Source organism: Brienomyrus brachyistius, chromosome 2 (genome assembly GCF_023856365.1).
Source record: "Brienomyrus brachyistius isolate T26 chromosome 2, BBRACH_0.4, whole genome shotgun sequence".
NCBI lineage: Eukaryota > Metazoa > Chordata > Actinopteri > Osteoglossiformes > Mormyridae > Brienomyrus > Brienomyrus brachyistius.
The window spans coordinates 9,686,494-9,700,454 of NC_064534.1; the positions used below are offsets into that span (position 1 = coordinate 9,686,494).

The 13,961-nt window shown below is 45.6% G+C and overlaps 1 protein-coding gene across 1 annotated transcript; it reads right to left on the minus strand.

Moving 5' to 3' along the window:
• Positions 1-10,103: 10,103 nt before the first annotated feature.
• tbx16 (T-box transcription factor 16) lies at positions 10,104-13,618 on the minus strand. The gene is made up of 9 exons (XM_048999057.1): positions 13,497-13,618; positions 13,164-13,323; positions 12,896-12,998; positions 12,263-12,427; positions 11,885-12,031; positions 11,419-11,489; positions 11,247-11,335; positions 10,909-11,137; positions 10,104-10,530 (listed from the first exon to the last, which is right to left on the minus strand). The coding sequence occupies exons 1-9, from the start codon at positions 13,510-13,512 to the stop codon at positions 10,104-10,106; spliced, it is 1,407 nt and encodes a 468-aa protein (XP_048855014.1). The 5' UTR covers positions 13,513-13,618.
• Between the last annotated feature and the right edge of the window lie 343 nt (positions 13,619-13,961).

Genomic DNA, 13,961 nt, shown 5'->3' on the forward strand with positions numbered 1-13,961 from the left:
GGGTGCATGAAAAAAATCAGATGACACAACAGTACGGAGTAACAAAATCACATCTCACAAGGAAAAACAAATAGAAACGGTTTAAATTGAAATTGCACTGGCCCACATCACTGCACTACAGATACATATTTGGCTCAGTTCAAAACGAGAATATATAAAGGAGATTGGATAAAAAGAAAAACCAAACATAACATTGCAAGATGCAGTTCCACGGAAGGTATTGCACGAATATAGCAGGAGGATGTATGCATATATATTATTGCACAGTAGTAACCAAGAGTTGTTTAGTCAGACAGTGTACTAATGGCCATTGGAAAAAGACTGTTCCCGAGTATGAACAATACACTCAAAGTCGTCCTAGATCAATATATCTGCATAGTATACAATAAGAAATAGACATGCAGTGTTCTGCATAGAGATGCGAGTCTCTTTACTTTCACTATTTGTGTCAGTAGCTGTGCCCCTAGCGGCCGACTCGCGCTTTTTCATGGGCTGCATTTGAGGTGGAGCTGCCGGGGCATTAATAAGACCTCCGCTGTTTGGTTTTGATCCGGGTTAATTTCACAGAGGAGTATTATATATTATATGACCCAGACTATTATAAATTATGCGATGCATAGTGATTATTTTTTTAAGTAACTAGACTGATAATACCACGTAACTACGTTGCTTAGCTTGGCTGTTTTCTTGAATGTGTTGGTTACACCGTTTACGTAACAGGTAAAATAAGGTTGAGACGATATGTCAACCACATTTCATAATGCTTGTTCCATTATTATTTAAATTTTACTAGATGTGTTGCAGATACAAAGTTATGAAGTTCATAATAAGTAAAAGTCCCATGAGTTGATCTGACAGCCGGGCCCACGATTCTGGGGAGGGCCTGGGGCGGTGTTTTTTGTAATGGACGCGAAGCAACTCAAGGCATTGGCGTTAACAATTGTCGACGGTGGGTACTGACTCCAAAATGACCTGTAACATAACTTATTCATTATGTTTTTGTTTGTTTTAAGATAAACGTTTTAAGTAAAAAAACTAAAATTAAAGATTTATGGGCCGCTGATGCCCCCCAGAACTCCAACCCTCTAGCTGATGTCCTGCCTGTTGCCCTCATCCAATTTTCGGCAATGCAGCCATCTGACCACAAGGGGGGGTGTATGTCACCCAACAGTTTACCTGGAGAGAACGTATATTTAGCAAGATCGGATTTTATGTATAAATGAATTACGAAGGTTCATTTCCATTAGTCTTAGGATGCAACTTGTAAATGTGTTTTTTTTTTTAAATACCAATAACTACTTAAACTTATGAATAGTTAGCCTTAAACTAGACATTCGAGTTGGCGATAATAGTTAGATTTCCCAAATAATACAACTTACATATGAAACACGAGGAAAGTGACACAGAATAACAAAATGCTTATCAGTGGTTCTCTGCATTCCCTAAAACCAATAACTGGTTAACATTATGCGTTTCCTTTACTTTTCAATAGCATCACTTTGACACTTTTACTCACTGTGCAGCTGTGGCCATGCTCTAGTGACAACAGTGACCTTTTAACTTGAGTCAGTTGCAAATGACTTATTGTTTTTATACATCCAAGCACTGATCACTCACAGTTATGCATCTACCTCTTCGCTGTGATCCTCCTTAAATTTAGGGTGTAACAGCTGGTTAATCTCCCAGCACTTCACCCTGCAACCTTTTGTTCACAAGTCCAGCTCTTCAGCCTTATTTACAGCAATGGTTTTTGGAGCTGGGGGGTGGTCGATTGATTAGAGTGGTAGTGCTGAGTGGCCGATTGGTGGGGGGGGGGGGGGGGGGGGGGGGTGTTCTGCTTACTTCTGTTCTCTCCCCCCTGCCCTGTCTCCAGCAGTTCCTCCCCATTTGGCCGTATGCACCACTAAGTTTATGAAGGTTGACTTCCTCTGCATTAAGAGCCCCCCCCCCCCCCCCCCAACCCCAACTCCACCCCACCGCTGAGGCTCATCTGTTTTATCTGCAGCTGTCTGGACCCCCCCCCCCCCCCCCCAAAAAAAAAAAAAAAAAAAAAAAACAACTGGGCCAGTCTCTGCCATGTGCTCATATGTGGCCTCCCTCTCCAGTTCCTGTTTTTATATTACCTAGTTTGAATTTCATTTATATTTTCTCATGATATTATCTGATGCCTTGAGATAGATAGAGTTCTTATGGGTGGGTCTTCATAACCCCAGGAGCAGTGCTACAGTTGTACTGTAGATAATGAGGCAGAATGTGGTTTGTTTCAGGTACTTTAATATATAAAATGTTCATCTCTGGGCAAGCGGTTAAAGGTTGACCACTGTGTCTCGCCGAATCATCACTGCCGCTTTGCAGACTGTGAGCTTTGTGCTTCGCACTCTGCCCTTTGCTTGCTGGACGGTTCAGTCCACGGTGTCTGGACGTGACGTGGCACGTTCTTCCACGCTGAGGTACAGGGACGCAAACGCCGTTAGCCGTTTGTTAGTGTGAAGTGCTGTTCGCTAAATGACCCCCCCAAAGCAGACCACAGACACCTCCACACCCTCTTGTGTTACTAACAGTGGTGTAGTAGCAACAGTTAAAAGCTTTTTTTTTCCCTCTAAACAGGCATTAGAGAGGTGCCATTAAACAGTGAGGCCAATTCATTGGCAGACCACCACCCTGGGACTCATGAAATGGATCCGATTCATTCGTTATGCTACCGGGTCGATTCAGGCCGCTTTGTTGGCCATTATCAGGCCACTTGGAGGCTCGTTGGTTTCATTGTGACCCTGCCATCTCCCCCCCACCTGGGACATGTACAATGGACACCAGCCACCGAGGACCCTGGGGTGTCATTACAGCGATGTTGGTTTTACTGATGCAATATGTCAGTAGCTCCGTGGGCTGCGGTGTTGTGGCTTGACCTGCAGGTCTGGAGGATCCTGGAGATTTGATACCTTTAGTTATCACCTTGGAAGGCTGTCACATGTGACAACTGTCCATAAGGTCTCATGCTTGACTTCTCTGCAACATAACTTCCATTTGGAAACTTGTAGCTCTCACCAGCATGCAGTGACTCAGTGGCCTCCAGGGATGTGGGTTTGATTCCTGTCCTGATATATTTGCATGTTCTCCTCAGTGTTCATGTGGATATTCTTTTAGGAAATTTGCTTCTTCACTGCAGTCCAGGACATGTATCTTAGACTGATGTTGGTGTCTCTGAGTTGCCGTTCTGGGATGTACCCTGTTATGGACTGGCATTCCTTCCTGCCTGGTACCCCGTGCATCCTGGGTTAAGTTCCAGGCTGCCTGTGACCTTGCACTGGATAATCACTTATGGAAGATGGAAGATTTTCCCATAGACTCTTGGTTTTAGCGCTAGTTGTTTTTTAGCTCTTTGTTTTGGCTGATTACCCTGGTTACAGTCAAACCCTCTTCACTTTATCCCATCTTCGCAGCTCCATTACTTTGCATATCTTATATTACTGCACTGAATTTTAATGCATTTATACATTCATTCTTGATGCTTGGGCCGTGTCCACTAATCAACCTTCTGCTCTGCTGACATAAACACGTGTTGATGCTCTGAAGTGAGCAGCACCATGTTTAGTAGTTAAGAGGCTGGGAATTTGAAAGGGTGCAAATCCACATCCCAAGAGAGGTTGTTCTTTTCTTTTTATTATTAGATATTATTAGTGTCATATTATGAAGAAACTGATTTTTACCTGAATTGTTTGGTCAGATATACAGTTGTGTGAATTTTGGTAAATTTTTAAGGTATTAAAATAGTGAGGTTTGCTACACTACTGGATAAATAAACCGTACAAAGAACTGTGAGATACTCTGAAGAAACACAAACAGAAGAAGCCACTTGATGTATTATTGCGCTGTAACATTGTCCTTGTGAAAGGTCGGCTTCCCGGCTTGGTGTTGGGAGAGGTGTGGCAGCCCGTAATGACATGTGGGGCGTGTGAGCGGGCAGGCCTATCTCTCTGTCAGGGTGGGAGCAGAAGGCCGGCCGCCTGCTCATTATTAGCGTGCTGGTGAGAAGGCATTGTCTGCACTTACCTGGCGCGGCTGCCCTCCACTTGAAAAGAGACCCGCCAGCCATGTGACCTTTCCACAAAAGCTCCTCACCCCCCCCCCACTTCTAACAGGATGAACTGCATTCATTTTAAACCCCCTTATACATGCTTGACCATGCTTAGCTTTCCTCCAGCTGCCCCGTTGCGCCCACCCTTGTCCGCCTTCTTCCAGCTCAGCGCAGGATTGCTCTCTGCCTTCGCTGGATTATCCACATGCCCCTCGAATGCAGCTCACATACTGAAGATAGATACCCTAACCCGGGGGTGTCAAACTCCAGTCCTGGAGGGCCGGAGTCCTGGACATTTTTGGGTCTTTTTGGTTTTCTCTCATTTAACATGCCTAATTTAACTCCTTAGACTCTTAGCTCTTGAACTGAATCATTTGTGGTGAAACAGGTAAAGAACTAAACTACACAGGGCTCTGGCCCCCCAGGACTGCAGTTTGACACCCCTTTCCTAATCCTTCGAACTGTTGGCCCATTGGAAAGTGCGCCCGATAAAACATTTATCTTATTTTATGTGCACAGAATAGTTGCCTAAATGAAGCCAAATTGGATTTTGATATATTTACCATTTGATGGATTTGCCAGAATATAGATCAGAAGTGTCAACTCATGTACTTTTACTGTCAAAGTACTTTGGGTTCAAGTGTCATGTATCGGCTGACTGCTTACCTGCTTTCCTTTTCATTGTATTGTAACGGATAACACCTCTCTTGGCATCTGAAGTGAAACTGTCTCCATGGATACATCTGGAGATGTCGCGGTCTAAGGTATATCTAAGTTCTCCGTGGACTGAGCTGTTTATTCCAGGGAGACGATTGTCATCAAAGGTTTGGTTGTTTTCTCCTTGGATACCATTGTCATCCAAGGTACAGCTTGTTTCCTCCAAGGAGATGCTACCTTTGATGTTGTTTGTCCGCTGGTGGCTCTTAAGCACTTGATAAACATGCTTTCTTGTCTCACCCCCCCCCCCCCCCCCCCCCCCCCGGGTAGAGAAAGTCAAATAAGCCATGCTACACTGTTTAGACAACCTAGGTATGTGGTTTTCTACTGTAACCTGGATTTTTCAGTCTCATGGATTTCAAAATTTTGTTCATGCTGTTACAGGTATAGCCACACAAATGCTGTATTTGTACATTTCTGAGCTGTAAATTTGGTTTAATAATTAATCATCGATACTTTATTGATCCTTGTAGGGAAATTGTCTTTACGCCTCCCTCAGCTTACTTTTTGCAGAGTAAGCTCTCCGCGAAGGGCAGCCACCAGCATGCATGATTTTTTTTTAATAAATCATGTAGGATCCACTAGGTTTTGTAAGTGAGGATTTACACAGTGTGGCACAGTGACTCAGCGGGAAGTACTGTCTTCTCACACCTTCACAGTTCAGTGTTTCAGTCTCACCTCTGTATGCGTGGACCACATATTGTCCAAAGACGTGAATTTGTCTAACTGGAATCTCTAAACTGCCTGCAGTGTATGACTGCGTGTGTCCCGCGATGGTCTGTGTGTACCCCAGCCTCGTGCCGTACGCTGCCTGGGATAGACTCCAGGCCGCCAGTGACACAGACCAAGGTGACGACTGATTTATACTTCTGTGTAAATTCTGCGTCATAAGTGACCACGTAGAGGTGCAGGTCAGGCTACCCATAGATTTTACACAGAAGTGTAAATGAGCCTTAAGAAGGTGGATGTCTTCACAAAGACCAGCTGAGACATTGCTGATATTTAAGTCTTTGTGCCAGGAACTGATATTGAAATTCCTCTATTCTATTGTTTTGTCTTTCCGTCACTAAGAAGCCTATTCGCCTGTCCCCAGAACGATACTCTTGATCAGCATTCATGTTTGGCTGCTTGTTTGTCTTTCTGCATACAAAGGGATCCCGAGAGGCTCAGCAAAAGCACAGGAGAGGGGAGTGTAAAGCTATCAGCCGTTATGAGCCAGATCGCCGCCCAGAACGTGTTTCTCGGCAGCCCTAAGTGTACGTGTCACATCCATTCGCACATCCTTACATCACCAGCCATGACTATAGCTGTTTCGCAAGTGGGAGAAGCATGTTTTTTTAAGATTTCCTGCTGTGGTGTGGCTCTTGCCTGCGCTTTTAATTACGAAGGGATGGGCCTGGCCTTGTCCGCCACGTGGATGTAATCCATCCATTTTGTTTATTCGTCTGGTGCACTATTGTCAGCTATACCTCTGTATGTTTACATTAACTTGTTCACACGTTTACAGCCAGGAAAATAACGTCTGACCCCTTGAAGCCCAGTCACTCCCTCTTCCAGCATCCCCCAGGGAGTGTAAGGGCCCTGAGTATAAGGGCCGACTGCCCCCCCATTAATTCCACTGGTCCCAGTACATGACGTGTCCCTTTTCTCAGCATGCGGTTATTCTATATGGACACAAGCTCTGTGGAAACAAACACAGGATGTGGGCTCTATGAATCATCCCCCCTCCCTCCATTATCCTTCACCAGTCAGCCGTTCAAACCCCCAAGACCCCACCCCACCCTCGCAAAAGACAGCTTTTAGGATGTCCATTTAAATTATGAATGGGGGTTCTGTCTGTTTAGCATACACACCTTTGCACACCTTTACACTCCCATACTTCTTTACCGGCACATTTTTTGATGTGGGTCTGGTTTTGTTCCCTCTCTAATCAATAAATATATAATTAATCATCCGGCTTTGCATCTGTGGACTGTACCTGAGAGCCTGAAGCAGTCCAAAGACCTCCCTAGTTCAGAGTTCCTCTTGTGGTCTCTCTGTTCTCCTTTCTACTTCTCATACGGTGGGTCAGCAGGTTGGAGATGATCAGGGTTGGTCATGTTATGATGCGTTCCATTTGCCTTCGGATCTGAGTTTCGGTTGCCGAGATTGTGTCACATCCACCAAAAACTCAGGGAAAATCAAGGCAGATGCGTTCCATGCGTGCCAAGTAGCAATACCATAGACCAATAACAAAAAGCAAGATTTTTTGCTTAGCCGGACAACTTGTCGGATTTAAGGTACCTCAGTTTAAATGGCCTTTATCTTCCTTCACTTACAATTAACCCGAACTACCTTAAATCAAACAAATAATCCAACTAATCGTGAAATCCAATTCTAGCCCGGTTAATTGTTTGGCATTGTTAGCAATATCAGTTGATGACACATTACGCGCGGTGCTTTACGTATAAAACTCCGCAGCAACATGTCCACAGATAAGTTGGACAGTATAGTGTGTGCAACCGATTTAATGAGCCACAAATGAGAAGTGGTGCTTAAACAGTATAAAACTACAACTTTCACTTCTGTTGATAAAGGGTGCAGCCATCTTGGATTCTGAACTCGCATGTCGTTTGGGTTTCAAAACTCGGAATCCGAGTTCCGAGGGTAAATGCACCATTAGACCATGATGCTTTCCATTTGTTTAGGAAACACATTTATCCTGAGTGGCATACAGTTGGGAAAGCAGGTTCAGTCAGTTCCTGGACATGGGGGGGGGGGGGGGGGGGGGGCTTGTTCTGAGCCCTGTGTCTTGAGCTTGTCATGAGATGTTCACATCCATGCAGGAGAGGACAACTATATCCCGCCTGATGGCTCTGTGTGGCCCTCCACGTACACCCCCTGGCCTGAAGACCACAAACTTTAACCACTTTTACATCAGCCTGTCATACATGTGGAAAACAAAGATCTCACATAAAGATCTTACATTCAGGACATGATGGCTTATGGATTTGATTGTCGATGTCTATGGTCTTATTATTGATCTTGCTAGTTAGTCTGTGGGGCTGAAAATTTCCCTTCACTTTCCCTTCCCCTTACAATGCCCCATGTCGGACACTAATATCGATAAAATAAATCAAATGTGTTGATAATTTATCTGTTTAACACAGAGTCAGTAGTCAAGATGTAATTGTGAATTGCTGAGTATATTTGATCAATTCCTCAAACAATTCCTGAGTATATTTAAGATGTGTTTATTAGTCGTATGTGCAGTAAACAATCAGTTCACTATGCAAGGAAAATCTTTATGTCCTTCGAAACACAAATTAACACGAAACGCAGACAAAAAGTACAGATTATTTAAGGTGCACGTGTAAATTAAAATGGATGTGCAGTAACAAAAAATACAATTACAATTATCACAATAAATACATAGATGCAGTGCTATGCAGTATGTAGTACACCGTAAGCATCGTGAACAATTGCGACAATCCAAAATGATTTGTACACAAGGAATTGAAGTCTCAATTCACCCCCATTCATCCATTTTCTGAAACCACTTATTCTCTTCAGGGTCACATGGGGTCTGGAGTCTACAGACATGAGGCAGGGAACAACCCAGGATGGGGCACCAACCCATTCACACACCCCTATAGGTAATCTGGTAACTCCAATTAACCTCAGCATGTTTTTTGGACTGTGGGGGGGGGGGGGGGGGCGGGGAACCAAAGTACCCAGAGAAAACCCCATAACAACATGGGGAGAACATGCAAACTCATAGAACCCTGGCAGAGACTTGAACCCAGGTTCTAGTGGTAAGACGACAGTGCTAACCACTGCACCACTGACCTTTATTCAGCAGATTGGTTGGCAAACATTGTTTACATACATATACTGATTTACTGTAGAGTCTGTGAGGTACAGTGGGGAATCTGCCAGTGAGGCATGACCAGACCGTCATGTGAATCCTCTGGCTGTTCCAATGCTTTGGTGCAGGACATCCACTAGGCTGAATCAGTATGAGGTGGGTGGGGGGTTGGACACAGGGCACTATGTGTCCCCCCCCCCAGTACGCATTTCACAACTATTCCCGAGGAGGAAACAAGACACAAACTCATTTAGGATCTGACACCGCCTTCCTAATTACGCTCATCAGCTAAGCCAGTTAACACATCAGGTCTGCCGTCCCCCCCCCACCCCCAAATAGTCCAAAGGTTCCTGCTCCTTCCACTAAATGGAAACACAGCAGTCTGTAGAGTAGCAGCAAAGAGAGGTTAAGGTCATCCGTTCCAAGTCTCATGAGTTTACACTTTTACAATCCTGATCTGGCCGATAACCTAAATTACTTCAGCAAAAAATTCACCCATCTTCCTACTTCTTAGCCATTTAATTCTAAGGGTTGTGGGGACCTGAATCCTATCACATGCAGCACAGTGCAGGAGGCCGGGATAAACTCTGGACAAGATGACAGCCCATTGCAGGGCACACAGTCATACACTATAGACAATTTAGAGATGCAACTTAACCCCCAATTCACTCTGCAGGATGAAACCTACGCAACATGGGAAGAACATATAAACTCGACACACAAGGAAGAGGCAGGATTCAAACCCCTCAGTCCTTCAACAAAACATCCTGGCAAATTGCTAACAGCTTTTTTATTCACCGTATCTCTTATGAGACAAAGCTTAATCCAGTGCAGCAGGAGGAAGCTTCATATGCGAAGATGGTCTCCTAAATCCTGGAGAATTCCAGAAACTAAATTAATCATTGCCTTTGGAGAAGACAAATGTGAACGATGAATAAGTTACATGGGAGCTTTTCGCACAATAGAAATGACACATCATGTGACCTCTTCAAGGTGAAAACACAGTTTTAATTACCTCTTCATATTATTACAATCTCAAATAAAACAATGTACACTAAAATTTACACCAAACAAATATTGTTGGTTCTCTTTACAAAATAGTACTATTTAACAGGATGAACACAAATGGGAGTCACTAAATAAATAAACTGAAGAGACAAAGTCCCCTTCGATACTGATTTGTCTCCATTAGAACCCATTTTTGTTGTCTTTGGAAGAAAGGTGCCAGAGCTGACCAGAGTGCATGGACCATGGAAGAGGTGCAGAGGTCTCCTCAGAAAAGCATCGGTCCTTGGGGAGAACCATCATGCCGAAGATTGTTTGGGTGGTCAGCAGCAATTGGGCAGAGTTCTCGTTGTCAAGTCAGCCATGGCTTCAGCCCCGGTAGACGAGTCTGTATCTCGGCCCAGACACCTGAAACACACCTCACGGCTGGAGGGCTTGCATCCTTCATCTGGGCGGCAGTCACCAGCATGAGTAGGAGAAGAGCGGGTATTGGCTCCAGTCAGCTATGTTGCCATGGTGATAGCCATGGTGCATGGCAGGGGCACTGTACTCTGCAGGGAGGTGGTGGGCAGTTGGAGCAGGGTACTGCCCAGGGGTGGGGCCGGCCCACTGACCAAGCGCCTGTTCAGCACCATAAGGGGTGTACAAGGTGTGGCCCAGCATTGCTGGTTTCCCTGTCGGGGTCATAGCCACGTTAAGGGCACCAGTGTAGTCCTGGGGAGAGCCGGTAGGGAGCTGTGAGCTACTGACGGCGGATCCCATGTCCAGGCTGGGGTGAGCCTTGGGTGTTTCATCCACATCAGGAACCCGGGACTCGTACCCAGGGCGGGCGGTGATACTGCCCACACTGGAGGAAGATGAGGGTGACCTCCCATAACCATGGACCCTGTGCATTAGAGATAGAGATGGTCATATAGTTGGCTGAGCTGTCTACTTGCGCTCGGTTTGCCGATATTATGGTCATCAAGGTCCCAGCTTCACATCATCTTGGATGCAAGATGAATGAGTCATGGTTGTCCCACAGCCCAGTTTTACTGATGACTTGTGATCAGGGTCGTGTAAAGAGGTTCTGAGCTCATTGACATGAATTATGGGAGGGATAGGGGAGTTGTAACCCCCCCCCAGTAATCAAAACCAGCCAATACAACCTCTTGGACCACTTTAAACAGGTGGAGACCTCAAATCCACCCCCCCACCCCCCGCAATGCTCAACCCAAAGTTATGCCTTTGTGTGAACCTGTTGAGTTTGTGGTGAGGTGCATACCTGTATGGCTGGTAGGAAGCCACTGCGGGCACTAGTTGTTCCGTGCCATAGACGTCTCGGGTATCGGTGCCGACTGGAGATTCGGTGCGCAGACCCAACTGGGTATCCTGCTCAGCCCCCCAGGGAGAGTAGCGCTCCTCCTTCACTGTGGTTCCGTCTTTACTCTTGGTCATCTCTGAGGGACGGTGCTGATCCTCCTCAAAGGCCTCGTAGGGCGAGCCACGAAAATCTGTGTGGGGAAATAGGTGGACAGTACTGCGGGTGAGTTTCAGGTTCGTGGAAAGGCAAGGAGAGCCAGTAGCAGCTGGAGCTGCTCTCGGGGCTGCCAAGAGCTGTACCTGCAGAGCTTCCGTGTTCCGAATCCTTGTTCGCAGTATTTGGTTTTTTGGCAGGCCTCTCTGGGTAAGAGTGACTCCTGTGTGCACGTCTGTACAAGTGACAAAGAAGCACAGTCATGTAACCCACAGAAAAGTATAAACAATCACCAGAGCACTAGAGAACTCATCTTACCTTTTTGTGTTGGTGCCTTCATCTCTGAATCCTTTGGCAAAAGGGTTGTGGTCTATTTTCAGTTTGGTTATCTAAACATCAAAAGAGAGAAAAATCACCATACAGCACATATTGCTCACATTTACAACTATTGTACTCAGAAAAAATATACCAGATACAAGCTACAACGACAAGATTACAAAATCATTGTAAAGATTTTAGGTTTTGATTCTTTTTGCTGATTTTTTGACCAGTACTAAATATTACAATAAGAATTTGAACACACTATGGTATCTTTTGTAACAGTTTTTATAGGTTGCCTTGGGTAAAAGGTTCAGATAAGTATAGAATATTATACATACAGTTTGTCCGCCTTAGGTTTGCTCTAGCGGGGTGCTATGTGTTGATTGTGACATAAAGAACACACTGGGGCTTGGAACTACATCGCACACGCATAAGTGAAGAACAGAACAGAGTGGGGTCTCACCTTGGTGTTTTGGTAGGCTGTGACAGCCGTGAAGGTCGTTTCGGGGAAAGTTAAGGTCTGGAAGACACTCCAGCGGACGCTGAAGAGGTCATCGGCCTGGACGATGTGGAAACGTGGGTGATATCTGTGCATGGAATGAAGGATGATCTGCAGAGTAGAATGAGACAAGTAAGCGGGTGCTAACCTCTGGGCAAATTGTCTAGCTGAAACATGAAAGTGAGTTCTTATTCACTGTCAAACATTGAGATAATTTCAGTTGTCGACAACAGTCTTGCCTACCAAGACCGGGAAAGTTCTTCTGATCTAAGAGTCCTTTGTGGTCGCTATAGGGGTCATGGATGGAAGGGGGATGGTGAAGGATGGCGCAGAGGCACTCACATGGCCATGCTGGTCTAGCGTATTGTTGGTCAGCTTGAGCTTCAGGAAGGACACAGGTTGCTTCATCCAATGGCTGCCAGGCGCCGGTGAGTCTGGATGGACATAGGTCCGGCACGGGGGCTGTGGCTCAGCCTTCCCGGCTACTTCCCACTTGTCCTTGTTCCACTTTTTTGGGGTAAAAACACTGTTAGCATTCACAGGTCAAATGAAGATGTGTTTTTCTCAACCAGAACTATATGTAATATAAATTTCATTGGCAGACATGTTAAGGAGATAAAGGTAGATTCTGAGTGATGGTGGTCCCTTGTTTATTTAGGCTTGTACCACCCATGGAAAGGGGCAGGGAAGAAAAGGCATGTGATGTGGCACCCAGCAGGGGTTAGTAAAAACAGGAAGAGACAATGTCCTTTGATGTTCCATGACGAATAGTGGCAGCTAGCATGAGGACTAGGCAGGAGACGTAGTGGAGACAGAAGCTGAAGGCCCACTGGTCCTGCTGGTTTTTATAATTTTGCCCATTTAAACAGGCAGTGTTGGACTGAATGTATTAATCTCACTGGCTCTTTCTGGACAATGAGAATCTGAACCAAGGCTTTACAACCCGTCGATGGTCTTCAGCAATTCACTACTCACCTTATATCTGAAGGAATCGACGGGAAACATATCGACCAACATTATGTACTTGGCGTATGGCAGAAGTCCAGTGAGGCTGATCTTGCAGTGGGGGAACATCCTCCTGAAAGAGACACACATTTCCAGTTTGGTTACCCACTCTGCTCATTCAAGAACAAATAGCCTCGGTATGCATTAACATTTCTAACTGGCCTCATAATGGATTATCTTCCCGACAACAAATAGTTGTGGTTGGGGGATGTTATGCAGGGTCGGCTCACTCCCTTACCTGCCCGGCTTAGTAATGATCATTTCCGTTCCAATCTCATGGAAGGACTTCCAGAGCTCGGGATCTTCCAGTGTCATTCGGACGTTGCTCTGGTGATAGGCATCCGGACCCCCCGTCATGGAAGAAGTCGGTGGGGGGACACTGAAATTTGGCTTCAAATCTAGGAAACAGAAGTAAGGGTTTAGGGAGCGTATTCCTGTTACCAAAACCAAAGAGAGGTGACTAGTCAGCAGAAACATTAGCAGACACCAATGGCATTTATATTTAATGTCTTACAAGAGATGAAGGTTTATGACAGTATATCAAAAGGCAGAAACAAGCCAATACACTCACCTCGAATGGGCTGCATCCCTTATTATTACAGAAAGAAGGGAAATCCAAAATGTCTGTTTTCCTGGGAAGGCCAAGTAGCAGAGGCCAGACAGGTATGGATGAAGTCCAGTGATCAATTCCAGTGGTCAGAATCCCAAGCTTCATACATCCCACCTTTACAATGGTTGAGGGGGTCAGTCTAGTCCTCAAGGTGTGCCAGGAAGGGAGCGTGAGCTGATTAAGGTTTGTAGAGTTCTCTGGACCTAGAGGAAAGTACGCCCCCTGCTTTTAAGGAGAGTCCCGCAGGGGGCGGAGCCTGCAGGGCCATTCCCAGCCTTTGAAGTGGCACAGTAGGGGGGGGGGAGGAGGTCCAAGGTTGTGCCTCATTGGACGGAGGGCAAAATCAAAGGGACTTAGCAGAGCCTTGATACCGATCCCCACAGGAAGGGTCCCGGAGGAAGTACACCTTTATGAACTGCTAGGAGA

Bases quoted from the DNA above. Each gene is read 5' to 3' on its own strand.
- tbx16 (XM_048999057.1), bottom strand. The intron at 11,490-11,884 runs GTGAGACCCCAC...TTTGATGTTTAG, and splicing joins CAGCCTACCAAAACACCAAG to ATAACCAAACTGAAAATAGA. The intron at 10,531-10,908 runs GTATGCACCTCA...TCTAATGCACAG, and splicing joins GCTTCCTACCAGCCATACAG to GGTCCATGGTTATGGGAGGT.